We start from the raw sequence: 24,478 nt of genomic DNA, 5'->3' as shown, positions 1-24,478 counted from the left end.
AAAATAAATCGTGATGCTAAACACAGCAGTATCTTAAAAGTTTATATATCCTTATGTGTACTTCTAAGACTATAGTAAACACCATCTGTCTGGTATCATTCAAGTTCAGATTTGTCTATGACATTAAGCCTTGTTTTGACTTGATGTGTGATTTGTTTGCTTGTGTTTTATATCTGAATATTTCTCTTGTGACTTGCTGCTAATTTTCTGTAATTGAAACAACACTATTCAATGCAGATATATCGCATAAAGTTCTGTCTTTTGGTTTATTCTTCAAGATTTGTTAATAATTTTTATTCAAGGTTCATTCAAGTTATGTAGCAGGTAGGACAAAATACTGCCACCCCCAGTGCCTTTTTAGAAATTGTATGTCCATCTTTTAAAGGAGATTGTCAAACCTGTGATCCTTTTGTAATATCCCGGGGGAAGAAGTCTTTGTGCAGAATTATTACACTTGGAAGAACTAAGCCAGCAAAAGCAGAGTTGCAATAATTCACCTGAAAAGATTTAAGTCCTGCAAGTTTCAGAGGAATCTGAAAAGAGATTAAAATTGTGAGGATGAAAAATAAACTCAAACACCTAATCATTTATACCACCTCGTGCTTTTTTCTATTTAGACTTCACGGGCTTCGAAAAAAGTTCATAATTTTGGAAAGAGATCAAATTCAATTAAAAGGAACCCTAATGCACCAGTGGTCAGACGAGGTTGGCTTTATAAACAGGTATTTATTTTTTTCCTATTTGATGTGGAAAAAGGACAGAATAAAAGGGACTTTTCCAGTTGAATGTTCCCGAGACAGTTATGTCAAATGGAGAAGGACCTGTCGAGGAGCCACCCAGATCCTTTTACTTCTGTTAGCACTAAGGATGTTAGGGGAACAGATGAGCCAAGAAAAGGATGATGGTTAGAACAGAGACTGTGTGTTTGTTATAGGTCGGTCTAGATTTGAAGTTAAATATATTCTGTATGAAATGTTAGGAATGACATGCTAAAATTTGGTGGCCAGAAATATTTTTTAAACTGAAAAAACCCATCCAGAGGTATTGTTCATTTTTCTGTTCATTTAAAAGCATTAGAGAAATATATAATTATATACTTTAATTTATAGAGAAATCTGATCATAATTTAAGACTTTTCTGATTTTCTTCCAGATTTTTGCACCTGTGCTCTCAAGGCCCCTTTCTTAATGCTGTTTTTTGTTTTATTTCTCTCTTTCTTTTTCTTTTTCTTTTTCTTTTCTTGTTTTCCTGTTTGCCCAAACATGGTTAACATCCTGATAAGTTGGGCTATATATTGTTCTATTGTCTGGGAAACTTGGTGACTAATTTTTTTTTTTTGCAACTTTGTCATATGTGTTGGAATTAGTAAGGATGCGTATCTATTTTGACTGCATATTGGCTGCTGTTTTCTTATTTAATTTCTGGTTTGCAGCTAGGTTTCAGCTAAATGACCACCAGATAACTGAGGTGATATATTTGGCATTTAAGACCTTTATCTGCTTTTATTCTGTCTCTGATTCTACATGTAGACAGGTGATACAGAATAAGTTAAATAATAATTCATTGGTGGTGCATATTTTTTCTTTCAATTATTGCTAATTGTTTTCAGATGACCTAATTATTATGTTCTTAAAATTAATAATGAACTTGATAAGAAGTATTCATTAAACATTGCTCCCTCTGAAAGATGGATGGGTGGCAGCTAAGCTAATGTATTGGAAGAGGACCATCTTAAAAATCCAAAGAATTTCCAAATTATTTTTTCCAATTTCTCACTGAATTGATTGGATATGTAACTTGGGTTCAAGTTTTCATTTTTATTTAAAGATCATTTTCTATATTTTAACCATCTTATATTTAAACTTATCCAAGTTAAAAGATTTTTTAACTAGTCTTTCTAATGAGACCACATAATGTGCATAAATAGTTCAGTGCAATATTGAGCCTAATAGAGGTTATGGAACTCTTTATTTAAAATGAGTCTTGTTCTTATTTCTTGATTCCTTAATTAATTTAGTATTGCAAAAGTGTTACCAACCAATTTCTCTTTTATGAGTTATTATTTTGTAATAAGTGTGTGACTAACAGAGAATATTTGTTTGCAGAGCTGCTTAAAAATCTTTTGAAAAGTGCCTGTACTCAAGAAAGACAATATAATTAGGAAATTGAAAGTACTATGTAACTTTAATTTTTTTTTTAATCTTTTCTTTGGCATAGCTGTCCGTTTTAAGGACAAATATTTTTCTTAAAAGAGGTTTTCATCCATACAATTTCCTTAGTTCAAAGTCATCATAAGATACTGGTCACAATTAGAACTAAATTAAAAAAATATTAATCGATGAACATCAAGAATGGCCTCTTTTCTTTCCCCTTCCATCTTTTTCATGTTCATGTTTCCTATTTTCTTGCAATCTTGCTTTCTTGCATATGGGACATGTGGGAAGATATATTTTATTAAAATTGTAATTTTGTTTGAGCTTGGTATTTTTATGAACTAAATTATTTAGAAGGAGCTGCCAAATAGGCACTCTTTTCTGCCGGATGAGCAAAACGCAAACCGTATATGTAAGAAGAAAACTGTGTTTATGAAATGTATTTATCTGCTGAGGTTTCTTTAGTGCAGTCATTTTAAATCACCTCACATATTTTCCTTCTTGTTGACGATTAACATATTTATTAAATCTGGTTTACCAGAATGCCCGCACTGCTTCATGGTTCCATTATCCTCAGGCTCGCAGACATGTTTCCAGAAGAGTGAATTTCACATTGTTTAAAAATGTGAAACCAAATCAGATTGCTTCAACAGTATTCCTTTTACATGACTGTATTACTCTTCAGAGACCAAGTGTACTTTGGAATATCTTTATATGATGCAAGCCCCTAGAAAACTACCCCAAATTTTTATTAGCTTTTTAGTTAGATTTCTGTGTAGCAATGTCAAACACACCTCGTTTTTAAAGCTTATTTTAAATAAATGCATCAGAAGTGGGTTTTAATTTCCTGAAATGAAAAAGAGTTCTTTGTTATGCTGATTGAATGCAGGACAGCACTGGCATGAAGCTGTGGAAGAAACGCTGGTTCGTGCTTTCTGACCTTTGTCTCTTTTATTATAGAGGTGAGTTTACCACTGTCTGAGTGTGTTATTTCCTAATTGCAATAGAAGATATGTTAAGTATAGGATAGTTGTTTTTTTTTTAAGAGAAAAACATTACAGTTCTATCTGTTATTTTATGTCAAAAAATAGTATCAAGAAAACCTATTTTTCATTGACATATAATACCAGTAATTGAGATAAAACAGAAGATGATATGCTATAGTTTTTCAAACAGATTAGTCTGAATTTTGGTCCCATTTCTGTAATCTAATGGTGCTAATCTGATTTGTTTTGTGTAAAGAGCATATGAATCTTCACTGTATCATGTTATCCTTTAATACAGTGCCTAATAGATAAAAATCATTCGTTTGATGAGATTCTTTTTGCGCGTCAGCTCTATCAGGTCTCCTGTAGGTCCACTAAACACCCAGTTCTCCCCAGCAAATGATTTTAGAATATCAAAGACTACTGGATGCATTGGCAAATTGAAAAATCACAAACAAATGTATTCATTCTGATCCCTTCCTGCCCCTCCCCTCCTTTTTTCAACAAACAGTGACAACTCCCTGAAAGATGGAGAAAGTTGTAGCATACATGCCAGGCTATCAGTCTTGCTGGAGAGGAAATAAAGGCATTGGCTTAGGTGTGGAGTAGCAGTCTTCATTGACCCTGTCTGGATATCATAAACTCCTTTTTTCTTTAAGTGTTGTCTATTATTAGTACAATTTTAAGTAAATTACTAGTAGAGTGTGAAGTCAGAGCTTCTGTTCATATGCTGTGTGGATCTGTTACGTACTACAGAGGTGGTACCTAACAATGAAAGTTGTACCTGGGCTGTGCTCTCTATAGAAATCTGGTTTCGCTATAATATAAAATCATGAATCTCAGCAATCACTTCTTCCCTACTTTAAAGTTGGGTTAGAAACAGTCACAAAAGAATTAGATTGTCAACATGTAATTAGTAATTTATAACTATTCTAGATAAATATATGACAAGATTTTAGGACCAATCAGCAGTTTTTAAAATTTACTTTGTGATTATACCCAAAAATAGTAGCAAAATTCTGTAGTCATCTATCAAAGCAATAATAAAGCATATTAATCTTCAAAATCTGAAATTTCCAGACTTATATTCATCTTTCCCCCCCCCACCCCCCACCCCCCCCCCCACCCCACCCCACTGCAAACTGTGGTTGAAAAGTACTGCTGAGTCAGAATTAACTAAACCTATAAATTTTCATTTTGTTGTAGAGATGTTGGTCAGGCTGCAATTTTGGTATTATCTTCAGCTCAGTGCCAAGTATACGCCACAATTTTCCTTAAAGGTTTTCCCACTCTTTCAGAAAAGTAAGGAGATGATATTCGGGCTTTATTCCTAAGCTTATAATTTGTACTTTCCTCTCCTTTTCAGTATATTTATAGACTGTTTAGAGCTTTAAATGAGAACAAGAAAATGTTTGTTACTACTTCTCATGTAAAAATTTCTAAATGTTAAATTGCAACAAAAAACAACACTGAATTCCTTGTAATTTGCTATTGTTATTGCCCATGGATATATGCTCATCATCACTTATTAAAATAGAAAAACTTTTTGCTTAATTTGAGAAAAATAAAGGTAAGTTCAGAAGCTATGTTGAGGATGAGATTCCATATGCGTTTTACATGCAATGTATTAATTAATTTTAGTATGGTCCCCCTGACAGGAGGAATGTAAGGGGTGGGGGGGTGGGGGGACAGTAAGGAAAGAAATAACATTTAACTCATTTCTGTTCTTCAGATGGTTGGAAAGAAGTATATGATATTATATAATTTTACTATTTTATCAACAGAAAATGTCAGGTTTTACATAAAGCTATCAGATTTTAGTGAGATGATCAGAACAGTTTGCAGTGTTGTTGTTTGAGTGTTTAAGCACTTAACATAGATGATCTATTTCATCTCTTCCTCACAGCCATTTGATAAGGTGGGACATCATGTACTCATTTATACAAAAGGGAACTAAGGGACAGCAAGGTCAATTTGGTGGCCTGAGGTCTCACAACTACTAAGTGTCAGAGCCAGAATTATCACCCAAGCGCTTCTCTTAATCACAGGTTTTTAGCCCAACCCAGATCTCTCCTGTATGCTGAATACATTGGCCTCACTCATTTTTCCATATCTCTCAAAGCATCTGGTATATTAACACATAGAGTATGCTGTCAGAATTTTTTGACAGAGCAGTTTGTGTTTCACAGATAGGGAAAATAAGACATAAAGAAAATGAAAGAGAATAAGTGATTTGTTATTTTTTTTACAATAGGTTGGCAACAAATACCAAATGGAGGCCCAGGTTCCCACTACGCTTTGCAATACAGCAGGCAGATCATGAACCCGCTCTAATAAGCCGCTTAGGTTATTCTATGCTATAGTCAGCCTATTGACAAAACTTACCAGGGAACTTAATTCATTCACCACATATTTATTGAGGAGGACTGCTGGGGTCCAACCCCAGCAGGTCCAGGGGTTCCCAAAGGCGTAGACGGAGTCGGCGAAGAAGGAAGGACACGGAGACAGTGTTCAGTTGATCAGCAGCCTAGCCAGGATCTCCAGCCAGGATCTCCAGCCAAGTTCTGGTCTGGATCTCCAGAGAGGTTCTGGTTAGGATCTCCAGCCAGGTTCTGTGTCCATGTTCTCTTGCTAGGTTCTCCAGCCAGGTTCAGTCACCAGGTTCTAGTCAGGTTCTCTTGCCAATTTCTGTAGTCAGGTTCAGTCCAGGATCTTTTGCCATGTTCTCTCGCTAGGTTCTGTCTCTAGGTTCTGAGGCCAGTTTCTGTCCAGGATCTTTTGCCATGTTCTCTCCAGCGAAGTTCTTCTGTCTCTAGAGAACGTTCTGTGTAGGTTCTGTGCCAATTTCTGTCTTCTTAGTTCTGTCTCTTTCTGTCTTGTTACATCTGTATTTATAGCAGTTGATTCAATCCTATCAATCTCTATTCCAAAGGTTAGGGCGTTTCTTATCTCCATTCCAGGGAGTAAAGATTATGTAGCTTAAGCATGATTGTTCGTAGTTAAAGTGATTAATTACCCGCCTGGCACTTAGTTAAGAGGTTTTATTCCCTCCCTAACTTCAGGGGAAAATCCCTACCTGGGGAAACAACCTTTCTCAGAGACCTTGGTTAAAACACATAGTGCCAAGAAGGTGAGCAAACATATTAAGAACAGTATGCCATATATGCCAGGTCCCTTGAAACAGCAAGGATGGACCGGCTCCCGGCAGAGGACCTGCTTTATTTCAGGTACTGTCAATACACCAGTGAGAGAAAGCTCTCATGAAGCTTACTTACTAGAGAGGTCAGAGAGACAGTAAATAAACTCAGAGAAGTAAAAAAAAAAAAAAAAAAAAAAAAAAAGACCATGATAGATGCTTTTAGGAAAGTACAGTCATATTATGAAAGTTGGGCCTGGGGAGAGGTCTCTGGATTGGTACTCTGAGCAGATTTTGGTGGGTGGTGGTAGTTGTTTTTTCAATCCTTACTGGAGGGCATGGTTAGAGAGAAGAAGGGGAAAAAAGGAGAAACATCAATTAGTTGCCTTCCATTTTTGCCCCAAGTAGGGATTGAACAGGCAACCTTTCGGTGCACAGGACAACACTCAGTTAGCTGAGCCACTCCGGCCTGGCTCAGCAGATATTTTAAATGGCAAGGTCTAAATTACAAGGAGGAGCTGGAGGGAGCACAGTATTCCAGGCAGGAGGAGCAGTAATGCAAAGGCTTTAAGTGTTGGGAATATTGAAGGAGCGGGAAGAAACCAGTGTGCCAAGCTGAGGGGCTGGCAGTAGGAAGGAGATGGATGGGAGAGATGGAGATCGCTCCGATGCAGAACTCTTATCGGAGCTTGAGTCTACCCTAAAGGCCGTAAGGAAACAATTGCATGTTTTTAAGCACAAGAGTGATTCAAACTGCTACTGGAGAAGGAATTATAAAGGGGAAGGAAGGTAACAGAGACTATTAGGAGCTGTTATGTAGAAATGATGATGGTCTAATGTGGTAGTTAGCAGTGAGCTTTTGATGTGTCAGACCTCTTATTGGGTAGCACTTGCAGAAGTGAACCATGTAAACCCCTCTCCTTATGGAACTCACAGATTAGCTGAAGGAGTGTGAGAGAGAATGTCAGTGTTCAGTTAGGTTGAATGACTGTTGACCAGGCCTGTACAAGGAAGGAATTAGGAAAGAAGGGTGATCTAGGCAAAGGACTTAGCATGGGTGAACATGGAATGTGTGTAAAATTACACATAGGGCTTATATTGCTGGAATGAGGGCCATATCTGAAGACCTGGCAGGAAGTAAAAGCTAAAAAGTAGATCAGAGCATAAAAGGCATTTGTTTGCCATCCTAATGAGTTTAAACTCCGTCTGACTGCAAGAATAACACCAGGATTTGAGTGTACATTTTAGAAAAATCACCTTAAAATCACCAGTGTACATTTTAGAAAAAGCACTTAAACCAGAAGCCAAGAGACCAGTTAACAGAGTATTGAAGTATTCTAGGTGAGGAATGAGAACTAGTAAGTTTATATGTATTCTTTTTTTTTTTTTTTTTTTTTTTTGTATGTATTCTTTATCTTGTTCTCCAACATCTTTAAAGCTGAAGTAGAAATCGGGTATTTAAAATGTCACTTGAATCCAGTCAAGTTGATGAGATTCTGTGGTTCCTGTCCCAGCTTATGTTCCCAGGAAGCAAGCTCTATGATGGAGATTAATGGCTTATTGGGGAGTACCTGGGGGGCCTCTCCCCGTTGCCGGGAAGGAGGTAGGAGGGAGCAGAGGGAGAAAGTGCACTGCGGTGCAACCTTAAAAAGTCTCAGCTGAGCCCCGCAGAGAGTTTGTTCATCTATAAACATTGTTCACCACCTGCCCTTCGTTTCGCAGCATATCACGCCCTCTGGGTGACAGAAAGTAAGGCAGTGATTTAGGTCGGGCTTGAGAGAGAACCAAACAGAAGAATGCCCTGATGGGGGACATTAGAAGAATCTAGTAGTGGATGCTCTGGCCGGTGTGGCTCAGTTGGTTGGGTGTCATCCCAGGAGGCAGCCAATAGAAGTTTTGCTCTCACATCGATGTTTCTCTCTCTTTGCCTCCCTCTCTCTAAAAAAATCAATTAAAAATCTTTAAAAAAAAAGGGGGGGGGGATGAAGGTTTTATAGGCAGTCTTTAACTTTATATAATAATGGCAATATTTATTGAACACTTGATATGGACGGAGTGCATTATTGAGTTCTTTATGTCTATTAACTGACTTAGCCCTCACAACAATTCTTTGAGGTAAGTCCTGGCTCCCTTAAATTGCTGGTTGATGAAACTGAGACACACCGCATCAGTAACTTGCCTGAGACCTCACAGCTACTTAGCGTCCTGCCGGGAAACAATCCATGATCATACAGGGAAGTGGCCCTGTGCTGTGTTCCCTCTGCATGTCCTGAAATAACTTCAGGAAAGTCGATTTTATTCCATAAGAAGACTGGATTATTTGATAATGATTTTTTACTAAAGATGACTTCATGAGCTGTTTCTGATTTGTTTTATATCAATATAAAATTGGATTTAAAATCAGAATGTCACTCATTTTTTTAAATTGTCATATTCTCTATAATTGATGACTTACTTTGTATTTCTTTTTACCATTTAGACTAAATCTGCAGTTTTGTTTTTTCTTCTTTATATTTGTGAATTACACGTGACTAAGCACAGTATAGTAAAACCAAAATTTTGTTCCATGTTATTAGACAAGCTGTAGAAATAATATCTATTTAATGCAGCTCTTCTTATTTTGGAAGTTCACCATTTATTCTTGTTAAGTTTATGATAATAAAAAAATGTGGCAAGCAAAATAAAAAAAAATTTCTAATGGTCTCTTTCATTGATGAGTTCATCAGCCTAATGCATAGCTTATTAACTTGTCTCTTGGGTCTCTAATAACGAACTATGTATTTCAGGTTTTATAAACATCTCTGCCCCCAAACAGAAAGTTAATAACATGAGTCCATACTATGCCAAGATAAATGTTTTATTTTCCTAAGTTTATTTTATGTGCTTGCCTTGTAGGCCTGTAATTTATTCCCACAACTTTATTGTATATCAGAATGACTGGTAAAAGCAAACCGTCAAGGTTATATGTCCTGAAAAGCATAGAATTTTTATAGTATACTTTAAAATGTATACTTCCAGGTATATCATTTATTCAAAACTACTTGGAGTTTGCATTCTAATGAGAAGAGAAAGATGATTGATTGATTGATACATGATTGATAGATAGATAGATAGATAGATAGATAGATAAAAACATATAGCATGTCAGAGGTATTGAGGGTGGAAGGTAATGAAAGTTCCAGAAAGAAGTGAGGGCTCTAGGAAGCATTTTAAAATGAGTAAAGGAACACCTTATTGGTGAGTCATTTGAGCCAAGACTGTTAGCAGGAGGGCCATGCATTTGTCTGGGCTCAGAATTGTTGGGCATTTTTAATCCTCATAGGAATGTTGGTAGATTAAGTATATAAAGTCCTGTCATTTCTTACATGGTAATATATATTTTCAATAATTGACATGTCAGAGGACTTTGTAAAATTTCATATATATGCCAAACAAATATATGCTTTTATTTCTAATTGACATATCTCTGACATGTGGAGCCAATTTTGATTTGCTTAGGAGAGGGAAACTTGTTGAAAGTAAAGAATATGCTTCTGCTATTTAATATTTTCCCTAAACACCTTATAAAGTACTACTCTAAATAGTACTTGAATACCGTTCACTTATATGTAAAAACCTTTTGATTTGGTCAAAATAAATTTTGAGAAAATTAATTCTGCTTCATGGGGACATTTAAAATTCTAATCAGATATTCAATTATTTCTTAGATGAGAAAGAAGAGGGTATCTTGGGAAGCATACTGTTGCCTAGTTTTCAGATAGCTATGCTTACCTCTGAGGATCACATTAACCGCAAATATGCTTTTAAGGTAAGGAAATCGTCATACTTTTTAATTCTTTGTTTGAATCTTGCATGGATTGAAAAATGGATATTGACCCATAGATTATTACAAAAAGATATTTCAGTTAGTCTTTTTTATATTTAAGTATATTAATAGTCTTGTGATTGAAGAGGAGAATGTCACTTTAATTAGGAAGTCATATATTTAGGGTCAAGTGGCTTTATGTCTATACTTTCAAATGGTTCAAGATAAAGCAAATATGTAAAAATGCTAATAACTGGTAAATATATAGCTATCAGTGTCCTGGTGATAATTTTACTATTTTTTAAATGTTACTATATGCTTGAATTTTTCATAATAAATTTGGGGGAAGAGTACCTATAAAAGATACTAACTATGTTTTTTAACATAATATAAGTATGTACATTTATGATCTTATAGAATATTTGCAAAGATTCTTTTTTTTTTCTTTTTTTTTTTTTTAGTCTTAAGTACATTGTGAGCATCAGGTACTTTTGAGAAAACATTTAAGTTGAGACGTAAAATGTATTATTAAATCTAGCAGACCTGTGTACCACCCCCTTCCTTTTTAAAAAGTATTCCTTTAGAACTGTGTGACACTGACACTGTTATTTGACCATGGGTTTAGATTTTTGTTGTTGTTGTTGTTAGCTCATTAATTTGACAAAGGTTTGTTGAATTTGTACTATTCCTAGGACATTTTGTTGGGTTCTTAGACTCTTAAAAAAATACTAGAATGTTAAAATAGCAATAAAAGTGACTGTTAAGTGTATACTCTCTGTAATTATTTGATTTAATTTAAATTTTATCTGTAACAATGATAGTAATTTCTGTTTCAAATCCTCTCTTCTGTGATGTTTCCTCTGAATTTATGAGCCACTTTTACTACTAAGTCTGTTGACACTGATGCTACTGCTCATCACCATGGTAAGTAGAAACTTCATAGACAATTGTTGAACAGTGTGTGGAACTCAGAGCTCGATAGGGAACTTTGCCACCATCTAGTAAATATTTCCATTTCATAGATGGCAAGCCTGTCAAATCACGAGCGTGGTTTGTTAGTGTCTGAGTCAGGGCTGCAACGGTGTCTTCTTAGCACCAGCCAGTCTTCCTTCCATTGATCAAAATATAGGCAGTGGTCTTTATTTATTTCTCCAAAATTCCACTCACACCACTTACACTTTGTGGTAGTTTTAATTATTTTAGTGACATACAGCATTTGAGCTATTTCTTTTGTGTGTTTTTCTGTTGATTTTTTTTTTTTTTTTTAGAAAGAGAGGAAGGGAGATAGAAACATCAATCAGCTGCTCCTGCATGCCCCTTATCGGGGACCAAGCCAGCAACCTGGGCATATGCCCTGACCAGGAATTAAATTTGTGACCTCTTAGTTCATGGGTAGATGCTCAACCACTGAGCCACACCAGCCAGGCTCTTTTGAGTTATTTCTATAGTTTTATATTTTTTACATAGTTAAGTAAGATCTGTTGGTTATATAGTTATTTTGATCATTGTTTTTGTTGAATTTATTTATATTCTGGTGCTTTCTGGAAAAAATGTTAAAGTTAATTGACATTGTTAATAAAGCGAGACAGTCAAGATATTAGAATAAAGTTTGTGGTTCGAGATTTATTTCTCTCATCTTTTTATATATTGCAGGCTAACTACATACTTAGTACTCTTTGCCTCATTCTGTTCTGACATAGCCTTTATTTATTGTTCCTTGTTGTTCATTGTCTAATAAGAAACTGTCATGGGCATCTTCAAATGGAAATTAAGAATGCTTCCCCCACAGAATCCCCACCATGACCTGTTTTTCTTTTGTTTTTTGTTTTACTTTGATGTCTCTACTGATGCTGTCCATCTTTGCCTGATCAGCCCCTGGGTTAAGCTGAGCCCAGTGCTCACAGCTTGGGTAGCAGTCTCATCAATACCTTCTTCATTCTGTCTTCCTGTTTCTGGAGTAGAGGCACATTGAACCACCCTAGAGAAAATCACACAAACACTACTTACCATTTACATCGGCCTCTTCCCTCAAACCCAAAGCATTTATATTTCAACTCCGAAACTTGAGAATAAAAGTTGAAGGTACATACCATTTGGGATTATTGATACATCTGTTATGTTTATATACAGGTGTCCATAAGGATTAGACAAATGCTTTAACAGTAGTACCTTTTGAGGACCAAAGGAATGTCTAACAAGGGGAAATACTAAGATATGTACATATTTATTTTGTTGCTGATTTCTCTGGAACAATTTTTTTTATGTATTTTTATTTATTTTAGAGAGGAAGGGAGAGGGAGATAGAAATATCAATGATGAGAGAGAATCATTGATCAGCTGCTTCCTGCAAGCCCCACACTGGGGACCAAGCCCTTAACCCAGGCATGTGCCACCACTGGGAATCAAACCATGACGTCCTGGTTCATAGGTCAATGCTCAGCCACTGAGTCACACTGACGGTACATTCTTGAATAAAGCATGAATTATAGTAAATGGATATTGCTAGGGACTTGTACATGGAACAGACACAACTAAGTGCTACATTTTTTGCCTCCTTCCTTCCCATTCTTTTTTTTTTTTTAAGAAAAATTGTAAAATTAAAAGGAAAAATTAATATTTATACAGTTTCAAGGTTGAATTATATTTTTCTTAAATCATTTATTTCTATATCTGTATTTACGATAAGTCTGCTCTTTTGAAATTTCATAGTAGTGATCTATGCACAAAACCACTTTTTTTTTTTTTTCCTTTTACAGATCCCATATTCCTATTTAAAGCGATCGTGTCATTTTCAATCAGGCAGCCCATCCAAACATGCGGACCTATTATTTCTGCACTGATACAGGAAAGGAGATGGAATTATGGATGAAAGCCATGTTAGATGCTGCCCTGGTACAGACAGAACCTGTGAAAAGGTAAAAGGCTTGTAGGAAAAATAATGGTGATTTCCACTTACATTTTATTCCATGCCTTGTAAGTATGTCATTATCCTAGTACATATCATTTTAGTTTAGTAGTCATTATATGAAATCATTTCTCAGAAAGCAAGGATTCATTCATGTTTTATATAAAATTAACACACCTTACTAAGTTAGTCTGAGATACCACCTGCATTGTTATTCCACCTCTCCTCCTTATTCATTTTCACCTATCCGTGTACTGAGGTGAATCCAGAATTCTAACATTCAAACTGAATGTTCTTTCTTCTTACAGAATTACCTTTAATTTCCGGTAAGTACATTTTTAATTGTTATCTTAAAACTACACAAGATAGTTTTGTTTTTTTTAAGGTCCTAAATCTTAGAAGAGAATTTATATTCATGAAGTTAATTTTATTATATTTTTGAAATTATGTTGTATGTTTTTAAAGTTTGATAAATTGAAATAATATTTTGTTATGAGTTTCGGTGGTGTTTTTTTGTTGTTTTTTGTTTTGTTTTTTTGTTTTCAGCATTACCTGGTTAATTGATTGTTTTATGATGAATGTCTCCAGAAAATAATTCATCAAGCATATACATTATTTCTAAATATATCTCCTTTTTGCTGAAATCTACATCCTTTCTTTTGAAACTTCAGCACTTAGATTCTTTGATAATATGAATATGTACCATTAAAATTGTTCTGTTACTTTTTTCCTGCTTAAACATGGATCATTTTAATATTAAACTACATTAAGAACTCGTGAGAGGAAATCTGTTTCTAAAGCTGAATAATGTACTTTAAAAATATTTTTTTATATCCCTGTCATTTGAAGAAAGATGTATAATAAAGTTAAAATATTTTTTTCCCAGTCAGCAATAATTGAGCAGCTCTTATAAGGAAAATGCTAACTTGTGCTTCTGGGGTTTTTTTCTTCTCAGGAAAAAAGAGGATTGTCTTTAGTCTTTTTTAGTGTTCATATAAAGTCTTATGACTTATTGAGTAAAAGACTTACGTTGATGCTATGTATTTGTTTGTTTTTTAAAATGCCAAGTCCAAAGCAACTTAAGTAATCACTATTAATTGAGCCATGGGAAATATAAGGAGCATTAAAAAAAAGAAGGCCCATGATTGAACTCAGGACAGATATTTTTAAGAAAAACCACCTCAACTATATGCATATTCTGGATTGAGACCTAATAAAAGGAATTCCATTTGTTAAAATGACCTGAATGCTAGAGAAAATAATGTAGGTGAAAATAATTAATGGAAAATCTCAAAATAATTTTAACTTTACAGTAAAATTGTTAGGGTATTATTTAGAATTCAGAAATCAACATAATAATTGAAATATTTGATTTCCAAATACTTTCAGTATTATATGTTGTACTTTATTATCTCAGAATTTTAACTTTTCTTTTCTGATAAGTTATAAGTTTTCTAAAAACTTATAACTACTCATAATTTAGGGTAATAAAGATGACAGTCAATATTTTGGTTTGGCTTCTGGTAACCTGTTACGTGCCTGTAACAATTTTTAGCCAGTTGTGTGGTTAGCCAGGAATTATTGAACACCACCTATGTGCCCAGCCTGGTGTCAGTCACTGTTGCCATGTAGAAATTATTTTTTACTTTGCATCTAGCTGTTATATTTTAATCCTGCCCTGTTAATATTGATTATTAAAACTGAAGGTACCTAATTATTGTCATAGTTCATTTCATTACTATTGGGAGATTTTCTTTGCTTGGTTTTAGGATAATGGGCTCTCTTTCCTATATGGCCAGAATACTTAGAAGTATTTATTAAGGCTTATCAACTAAGACATAAAAATATTCAGTTTTTAACTACATAGTTCATTGCTTCTGAATTCCTACTGAAGTATTTAAGCTGCGAACAATAACATAGTCCCCTAGTATGCCGATCATTGGTGGAATAAAGCAATCTAAGCATAATATACATTCTCTGACTAATTTCCATCTCCGTGGCCTATTATTTTCATTTTCTATATTTGCATGTATCTTCTACAATAACTTCAGTGTCTCTTTTTAAAGTTAAATCACAAGCTTTACATCAGTTATGTTATCCTAGCATACATTTCCGAATCAGTTTTATTCCAGTTAGAGAAAAGTCAGCATATGTGATTTTTTTAAATGATAAATTGCGGGGGGGGGGGGGGGGGCATAAGACAAAAGGCAATGCAGTTCTAGTTTAAAATACAGCTTTAGATAGACTAGAAGTAGCTAAGTTAAAAAAGTCTTTTCAGATATTTGATATTTGTGATAAAAATTCCTTCCCACCCCACCTCCAAGTTTAGGGTGAGTGTGCCTTTGTGGAAGTCTTCTGACTCTTGTCTTTCAAGGGGAAGGCGCGCCATAGCATATCAGTAAATTTTCTCAGCATCTAATATTCCTTCCAGTCTAGATGCCGTACATTTTATCTAACCTGAATATAGGGGTGGTCCATAACTTTACTGCAAGAAAAACAGTCCCATTTCATTTTTGCCTCATTGATCATATTCCAAACTACCGATCAATAGCTGTGTATTATGGATTATTGTCTGCACATCACAGAACTGGCAGCAGTGGCACACTTAGGATTCAACAGCATTTTTACCTATTGAAGTGTGGCCAGTTCCTGAAAGGCTCCCAGCATTGATCTTGGCCATTTCATGCAGATTCAGACACTCAGCTTGACCTTGACAGAGGTCAATGCCTGGAAGCGATTGGTCTCAGGGCAGCTGATGCTCATCAGAAAGACGTAGAGATAGCTACTGGGATGGTGAGCAGTAAAACTGTCCAGTGTTCCAGACACACACAGTTAAGTGACACATCCTTCTGGTGAAAGATGGACATGGGATGCCAGATTCTAATCCAAAATTGCTTGATGGAATGGGGTGATAATAAAGGTGGCAGCCACCAGTGTACTCCCCTGGTCCTCATAACATCCTTCAGTTATCCCCATTTACCAAAAAGGAGATTGAGGCACAGTCATTTTCTACGCCTTGCCCAAAGACGGACACGGCTAGTAAGAGGTAGAGCTGGAAGCTGAGTGTGTGCCGTCTGGCTCCAAGAGCTATTAACCGAAACTCGGATCCTCTTGAATATGAACAGAGCTGGTTAGTCATGTGGTTCAGATCTCTGATAGCACCAGACTACAATTTCCTGGTGTCATCATTTCCACAAACCAGACTCATGTTTGTCTCATGATGAATTAACCCTCCTGGCTGGAAGCTGTGTTGTTTATTTCAAATGGCTAGATGCTGCGGTCCTTTACGTGTGGATTTTGTGGTTTCACTGCGAAGGGGCAATCTGATTTGCTTTCTTTCCGGATTTCTAATGGTGGGTACACTCACCACTTTTTACTCTCGGTATGTTTTGTTTCATACCGAGGATTTGTACAGGCTTGTCCTCGGTGACCCTTTTAGGTGTGTGTTTTTTGTTTTTGTTTTTTTGAGTAAAAGGTAATTTTACATCTTTTCTAGATTGAATCTCAGAAATAATATGTCCATTGTTTCATCTGACTCACTATGATTTTCTTCTCTGATTTCAGAGTGGACAAGATCACATCTGAAAACGCACCAGCGAAAGAAATCAATAACTTTCCCAACCATCGAGTGCTGATTAAACCAGAGGTCCAGAATAACCAGAAAAACAAGGAAATCAGCAAAAGTGAAGAAAAAAAGGCATTAGAAGCTGAAAAATATGGATTTCAGAAGGATGGTCAAGATAGACCTTTAACAAAAATTAATAGTGTCAAGTTGAATTCTCTGCCATCTGAATATGATGGGTCAACAGGCCCGGCTCAGACCGGACACTATAGGCCAGTCAATGTGAATAGTTCAGAGAACAAAACAGTCAATGTTAGCCTGGCGGATCTCAGAGGGGGCAGTCACCCAAACGCAGGGCCCTTCCACCCAGAGGCTGACCGCGTCATACAGAGAACCAACTCAATGCAGCAGTTGGAGCAGTGGATTAAAATCCAGAAGGGGAGGGGTCAGGAAGAAGAAGCCAGGGGGTGAGTGTCATGTTGTAACGTGTTATGAGCCTACATTTCTTTCATGCTGTGTTGGGGGAGGTTGGCTTCTGAGATGCCAGTTAAAGGTATTACTTTACATTGTGATTTAGATATTATAGTTTTGTTACTATATCTTTTTTATAGAATCAAATGTGTGTGTGTTTTTTTCTCTGTCTCCTATTGTTGTCACCCAACTTTACTAATAATGACAAGGACTTATTCTCCTGTGGCACAGCACAGGTTGTGGGTAGAGATCATGTTTGTTTGGGATAAGGATGAGAGTAAGACCTATCCCTCCCTCTCCCCGTCTCCTCCTCTCCCCCTCTCCCCCTACCTCCCTCCTCTGACTGTCTTCCATTGGTAACTTGTGCAGAGATCTCCTGTGGCGAGTAACGGAAGTAAAGGCTTATGCTCTCTAGTTCTCCATCTCCTTCTGACTTGCTTAACTCGTAATACACGTGACTAAGTAATATATTTATTCATATAAGCATGTATCATTCATGTACACACGTGTTCTTTCATATATTTATTATTAGGTACTATGTGCTAATCATGAGGCCAGAAAATAAAACAGTGAAAAGGTGCAGTCCAGATTTCTCCCAGAGGATCTTATCTAGGAGGAGACAAACAAGTGCAGTATCTAGTGACAAATACAGTGGAGGAAGAACAGGATGCTGTAAGGACATGTTTCAGGGACTGCCAACACAGCCCAGGGGTTCACACAAAAAACTTTCTGGAAGAACAGGATACAGTCGACCTGTAAAGATATGCTCATGTTGGTTTAGATAGGCAGAAATACAAATTAGAGAGCAGGAAAAGGAATCCAAAGACATCCAGTGTAGCTTAGGTACAACTGCTACAATGCTGGATGAGAAACGAGGCTGGAGAGATAAGCAGGAATATATGTATTCAGATTTGTGTTCCAGAAAGATCATTCTGGCTACAGAATCTGGAGAATAAATTGGAGGAAGTTCAAAAGCTATTGGAGTAACTGAAATAAGGAGGGGGGCGGGGGGTTGTGATGTGTTCAAGATACATTTGACTTGTCTAGTTGAGTGCTCGAATGTGCTTGATTGCAAACTGGTCTCACTCAAATCTGGTTTGAGTGATTGAGCCAAATCAAGAAAGACGCCCTGCTCTGGGGGCCTGGTCATCAAAGTTGTCTGGTGCCTTTTACTGCGCAGAAAAGATTTGGAAGAGAGGAGGTAATGAACGATTGCGCAGGTTAAATTAAGGGGTTGAGGGGAAGGAGTAGGGGACTGTCTGCAAAGGAGACAAAAATGAAGGCCAGAGGAAATGGAGGAAAAGCAGGTACCTACGGGATGAGAAAAAGTGTTCTGTTGTTCGTTGGGAATTTAATGATGCAAAATTTAAAAAGTACTCTAATGTACTGGCATATGCACATAAAAATTAACTTCAGCCCTGACCGGTTTGGCTCAGTGGATAGAGCGTCAGCCTGCGGACTGAGGGGTCCCGGGTTCGGTTCCGGTCAAGGGCACATACCTTGGTTGCGGGCACATCCCTCATTAGGGGGTGTGCAGGAGGCAGCTGATCGATGTTTCTAACTCTCTATCCCTCTCCCTTCCTTGCTGTAAAAAATCAATAAAATATATTTTTTAAAAAAAATTAACTTCAGAGTTACTGTAACTCTTACCTCTCAGTAGTAGAAAACCAGAAAACAAAGGCATTAATGTGTTTGATTAAATGAAGATTAACTTAATAGTGGAACTCCTAAGGTATAGGAAGGTGCATCCAGTTTGCTCTGTTGTCATGGCTGACATCCACAGTTATCGGCTAAAGTCTGTCTTCTGCTCAGCAAGACAGCTCAAAAGCCTGGGTGCACTTGGCTCCACCTTTTGTTAGCTCCACCAAGGTGCAAAAACGCTCTCCAGTGATGTGCGGTTCACGCCCATATTCTTCCTCCCCACCGTCCGTGCTCCCTTCTCTAACTTTCCCAAGGGAGAATTTTCAGAAATATTTGCTATTTCCCAAAAGTAAAATTTGATTAGACCGAAGAGGAGCCAGAGGTTGTTCTGGGAAGAAAAGAAAGAAAGAATGTTTGGCCGAAACCGGTTTGGCTCAGTGGATAGAGCGTCGGCCTGCGGACTGAAGGGTCCCGGGTTCGATTCCGGTCAAGGGCATGTACCTGGGTTGCGGGCATATCCCCGGTGGGGGATGTGCAGGAGGCAGCTGATCGATGTTTCTCTCTCATCGATGTTTCTAACTCTCTATCTCTCTCCCTCCCTCTCTGTAAAAAATCAATAAAATATATTTAAAGAAAAAAAAAAGAATGTTTGGAAATACTTATTAAGGTAGTAATCATTTTCAGGAAACAACAATAAAAATGCCAGCCAAAAGATTTGCAGAATGTGCACCCAGCAAGTCAAATCTCACTTCTTTGTGGAATCATTTTCTACAAGTAAAATCATACTTTTTTTTTTAATATATTTTATTGATTTTTTTACAGAGGGGAAGGGAGAGGGATAGTTAGAAGCATCGATGAGAGAGAAACATCGATCAGCTGCCTCCTGCACTCTCCCTACTGGGGATGTGCCCACAACCAGGGTATATGCCCTTCACCGGAATCGAACCTGGGACCCTTCAGTCCGCAGGCTGACGCTCTATCCACTGAGCCAAACTGGTTAGGGCAAATCATACTTTCTTACTGTTGAAAGTTAAAAGGGTTCAACAGCTATCTGGGGGTTAGTTTTAAAATGGATGAGCATGACAATTAGTTCTCAAGCACTTTTAGGTCCCTTGATGGGTATAATTAACATCCATGAAAACTTTTTGTGACTCCCCCCCCTCCCCCCCCCCCCCCCCAAGACAGCTTCTGAAGGCTGCTGGCCCAAGGTTATTTTGAGCTAAGGTTTCTCTGCCTTGCTCTTCCAGCTTTGGCTTCACTGGCTAGTGTTCAGTATGGACCATTGAGATATATCATCTCCATTATTATATAAACCTCATCCTGGAAAAAAAAATAGTTGTGATGTCTTATAATGAAATAATTTAATTTTTACTGGTGGAAAGAAGCCTAATGGCAGTTCATGGTAATCATTTATTTTGTAAAACTTTAAGAAAGGCTTGCTTTTATTGTTCAAGTTCTGGTAGCAAGAAAACAGGTTTACTATGTCGTCAAAGAGTAGATCGCTGCATCTGTGAACAGAGCTTTCAACTTTCTTTGTGAGTGGGGGGCACTGCTCAGACGCACGGGGCCTTAAGCCATTGTTCTGCTTGGCGGAATCCCAGGGCCTGGGTTTTCACGGTGCTTGACAGGCGCTGCTGGTGAATGGAGCACTAAACCTGACGAAGGAGCCTCCAGGGTTCCTTTTTTAAGCTTTCACTTAAAAGTAAATCACATTTCTCCTTAATTTGAATTTCTTTGGGGAAGACCACAGAAGGAAACTGTAGTTTTTGAAAAAACAGTTCTCAAAATGCTGGACAGGATATGGGATAAAAATAAACTTACTTGATCAATAACCTAGTTTTTTAAAACTCCCCAAAAGTGGTCCCAAAGATGGCAGAGGGGGCTTTTAAACTTTGTGGTCATTAATTAGGCAAGCTGAGTAGGAAAACAGCCTGTGTTCATGGTCATATGATGGGCTTGCAGTTCAAGTTCAGCACACATTGCTGCAGCAGGGCGCAGCTCACAGGGTAGGACCACTTCTGAGCACTGACAGGTGTCTGGTGTGATTATATTTTCTGAACTGGAATCTACACATTAGTTTATAGGCAGTTTTTAGTGCGTTTTAATTGACAATGTACGCCCCTTCCTTATATAATTGTAAACGATATTTTCACATAGTTCCAAACTTGATATAAAGGTAATAACATTTATATTTTCAGTGTATGCTTCTGTGATGTAGTTTAGTGCCCAATCCAGAACCTTTTGCATGTCATGGCCACTCTAGCATTTCTTGGGTTTATGAAGGAGCAAGTAAATGAAGGTAAATTACCTTAATGCTAGAGCAGAATTCCTTGAATGGCATCAAATTCCCCTGACTGACAAGCTTCCTAAGCAGATAGCCGTGGGTTGCCAACTCTGGCCTTTTTTTCAAGGGGGAACAGGGAAGGAGACCAAATGGGAAATGGGAATCTACGGAAGGAAAGCTGCAAAGAATGGAGCTTTTTATACTGGTCATATCAGAGCAGTGGTACTTCAGCCCCAGCGTCACCAGATGGTCGGCCTCGCTGCAGTGTTTCTCATCTAGGAGGTTTTGTTCCATTTTGAGCAAGCCCGTTATGAGTGGAGACATTGAAAAGCTAAGGAACAATTAGCATGATGAAGGAAATTTAGTTTAGGGAAAAGGTTGGAAAAATTGGACATATTTTGAATACAGAATAAGATGTGGGGTTTTCAAGCTGTAATATAACTTGGTGATAAAATCATCTTCTAGATAAGAAAACCAAATCCCCCAAATTTTCAGTTGGCCAGATTTTGTTCGCATTTTTATGTCTGAAATGTTGTGTTTTAGGTATTTTGCCTTTAAATTTTTAGCTTTAGCTTTAAGTGATTTTTATTTTTCAAGTTAAGAAAAGTAATCAAGGGAAATTATTTCTTTAAAACACAAATGTACTGATGTGCCTTTTCCATGATCATGCTTTCTGAAGGAAAGGGTACAGTAGAATAGCCACATAGACCTGCAATTAATTGTTCATTTCCTGTCTTCATGTTCTTTGGGCACAACTCAAAGACTTCGGTCTTCCATCCATATCCAGAAATCCTATTTAACTGCCTGGAGATGTGTCTGAGAATGACATTCTAGGATTTTGTTTTTTATACAAAAACAAATAAGATGTGAAACAAATATGGGATTAGATATTGAATATTGAATATTAGTTATAAAAGAAGTATAAATATTCTTCTTTAAACCAAACTGTACATTGTGCAGAACTAATGGTCTTTTATGTAAGTGACATAGATGCTGTTTACGTAATGTCCTAAATCCATCAAATTAAATTTCATGAAAAGATTAAAATGTGTTCATTATAACGTATGCCTTGTATAATATTCAATGTTTTAATCTTTCACACAAAAAAATAGTCCTCAGATATGCCAGAAGAAAAAAAGTACAGAATCTGGAAAGCAACTCTCCCCTTCATTTTTACATTTCAATTCTTTTATTTTAGAGTAATTTCTTACCAAACATTACCAAGAAATATGCCAAGCCACCGAGCCCAGGTCGTGGCCCGATACCCTGAAGGTTACAGAACACTCCCGCGAAACAGCAAGACCAGGCCTGAGAGCCTCTGCAGTGTAACCCCGTCCCCTCACGACAAAACAGTGGGGCCTGGAGCAGAGGAGAAGCGAAGGTCCATGAGAGACGACACGATGTGGCAGCTGTACGAGTGGCAGCAGCGTCAGTTCTATAATAAGCAGAGCACCCTCCCTCGGCACGGGACTCTGACCAGTCCTAAGACCATGGTTAATATTTCGGACCAGACGATGCACTCGATCCCCACGTCACCTTCCCATGGGTCAATAGCTGCATATCAGGGATACTCCCCTCAACGGACCTACAGATCTGAGGTGACCTCGCCAATTCAGAGAGGAGATGTGACGATAGACCGCAGGCACAGGGCCCATCACCCTAAGGTAAATGTCTGCTAATCTCGTGTCAGCTGCTGCTTTATGCATGCCTTGGTGTGTGGGTTTTTCTAGTACACTAGTCTTTCATTTATTCATTTATTTTTATGTATTTTTGTTGGGTGTTTATTTTTGAAGTAATTTTAAACTCACAGAACAGCTGCAATGAATGTGAGACAAGAAAATAGGGAGGAACAGGCAAGGTAGCTCCTTTTGTTGTTTTAAAAATGAAGGAAGAATGTTCTGCAGTGTCACAATCTCTTGCATCAAACCTCTCAGGGGCACAGGAACAGTTCTTGAGCGGATGCATTATGCATTCTCCTGCTTGGTAGCGTATCCCATCAGCTTTCCATGTAGGTTAGCACCACGTGCATTTCTATTGGCTCTTCACTCGCAGATTCTACACCTGCCAACCTCATCTCCTGACCGCCAGCTGAGTATATGGCATATTGACATGTCTCCTTACATACTAATTTAATATTGGAATAACAATGCTTACTGGTATGTACTTCTAAAAAATTGAGTTTAAGAGATCATGTTTTAATTTATATCTTAAGTTAGTTAAAGCATTGCTTAGGAGATTATTAGAAGTGACTTCAGAGAGCTTTTATCGATCAGCTTCTCTTAATGCTAAAGAGTTGTTTCGATCAGACAGCCTGTTCTCCAATGTCTGTCCTGTCATTTTCTTTTTAATTATAAAGCATTTCTTTTATACCATTTTCAGATACACTTCTTCTTATCCTTGTGATAGGCTGAATCTTTCCGTTACATCATTGTCTAACGCCTTTACTTGCTTTTCCTGTAAATAAGAGTTCACCAGAAATTGACAGGTCAGTCAGGAAGTTTCTGATGGGAGGAAGTGAGCTTCTCTTTGAACTTCATTGACACAAAGTTTAGTGTTTGTCACTTTGTACATTCAAAGGCAAATCATATGTGATAAAGATAACTAACAATATTCAAGAAAAATCTGATCAAATACAACTTATTAGTGTGTGGTTGAGAGTGTTCTCATTTATTAGTATTTTTTGTATTCTTGGCCAAAATTTATCATCTGCTTTTTGTTTGTTTGTTTTTTAATCCTCACCCGAGGCTGTTTTTCCATTGATTTTTAGAGAGAGGGGAAGACAGAGAGAGACATCGATTGGTTGCCTCCTTCACTCAGAAGGCGCTTACAACTGAGGTACGTGCCCTTGACCGGAATTGAACCAGGAACCCTTTGGCCCACAGGCTGACGCTCTATCCACTGAACCAAACCGGCCAGGCCTATCATCTGTTTTAACGATAAATATTAAATGAATATGTGCTCTTTATTCAGTTCCCTGTTAACTCCTCCTCCCAAATAAACTTCTCCAACATTGCCAATCCCCCCCACCCCCTCGGCACAGGACTCTGACCAGTCCTAAAACCATGGTTAATATTTCTTTGATCTTATCTTTGATGTGATCAGTGGTTCTCGAAGTATGGCCCATAGACCCCTAGGAGGTGGGGTTTCCCTGGGGGTCCCCTTGGTTCTTTCAGGCAGCCTGTAAGTAAGTTCAAAACTATTTTTATAATAATGATAAGGCATTTTTCATTGTGTTACCATTTTCAAAGAGTGCAAAAGCAATGGTGGATAGAAGTACTGGTACCTTAGCCTAAATCGAGGGAAAGGCTCCAAACCATGCTAGAAGTCATTGTATGCTTCACGGCTATATACTTGCAGTAAAAATAAATAAAGGAGCAGTTTCACTTAATCCCTTTGAGCCCTGGCTGATGTGGCCCAGTTGGTTGAGTGTTGGTTCCATGTTCCAAAAGTTGTAGGTTAGATTCCCGATCAGGGCACATGCCCAGGTTTTGGGCTTGATCCTCAGTAGGGGGCATGCAGGAGGCATCTGATGTTT

General features: G+C 37.4%; 1 protein-coding gene across 1 annotated transcript in view; it reads left to right on the top strand.

Annotated features, from left to right (window-relative positions):
• The window catches only part of PLEKHA5 (pleckstrin homology domain containing A5), a 211,189-nt gene that overhangs the window by 129,205 nt on the left and 57,506 nt on the right, over positions 1-24,478 (top strand). Inside the window, exons 6-12 of the mRNA XM_081082862.1 lie at positions 618-722; positions 3,043-3,115; positions 9,983-10,083; positions 12,880-12,995; positions 13,294-13,311; positions 16,550-17,014; positions 22,142-22,607. Coding sequence (XP_080938988.1) covers positions 618-722; positions 3,043-3,115; positions 9,983-10,083; positions 12,880-12,995; positions 13,294-13,311; positions 16,550-17,014; positions 22,142-22,607 — 1,344 coding nt within the window. The remainder of the gene's footprint in view (positions 1-617; positions 723-3,042; positions 3,116-9,982; positions 10,084-12,879; positions 12,996-13,293; positions 13,312-16,549; positions 17,015-22,141; positions 22,608-24,478) is intronic.

The sequence above is a fragment of the Myotis nattereri genome (assembly GCF_964212035.1).
Source record: "Myotis nattereri genome assembly, chromosome: 2".
NCBI lineage: Eukaryota > Metazoa > Chordata > Mammalia > Chiroptera > Vespertilionidae > Myotis > Myotis nattereri.
Note: the sequence above shows the minus strand (reverse complement) of the source record. Positions and strands in the feature narration are given on the sequence as shown.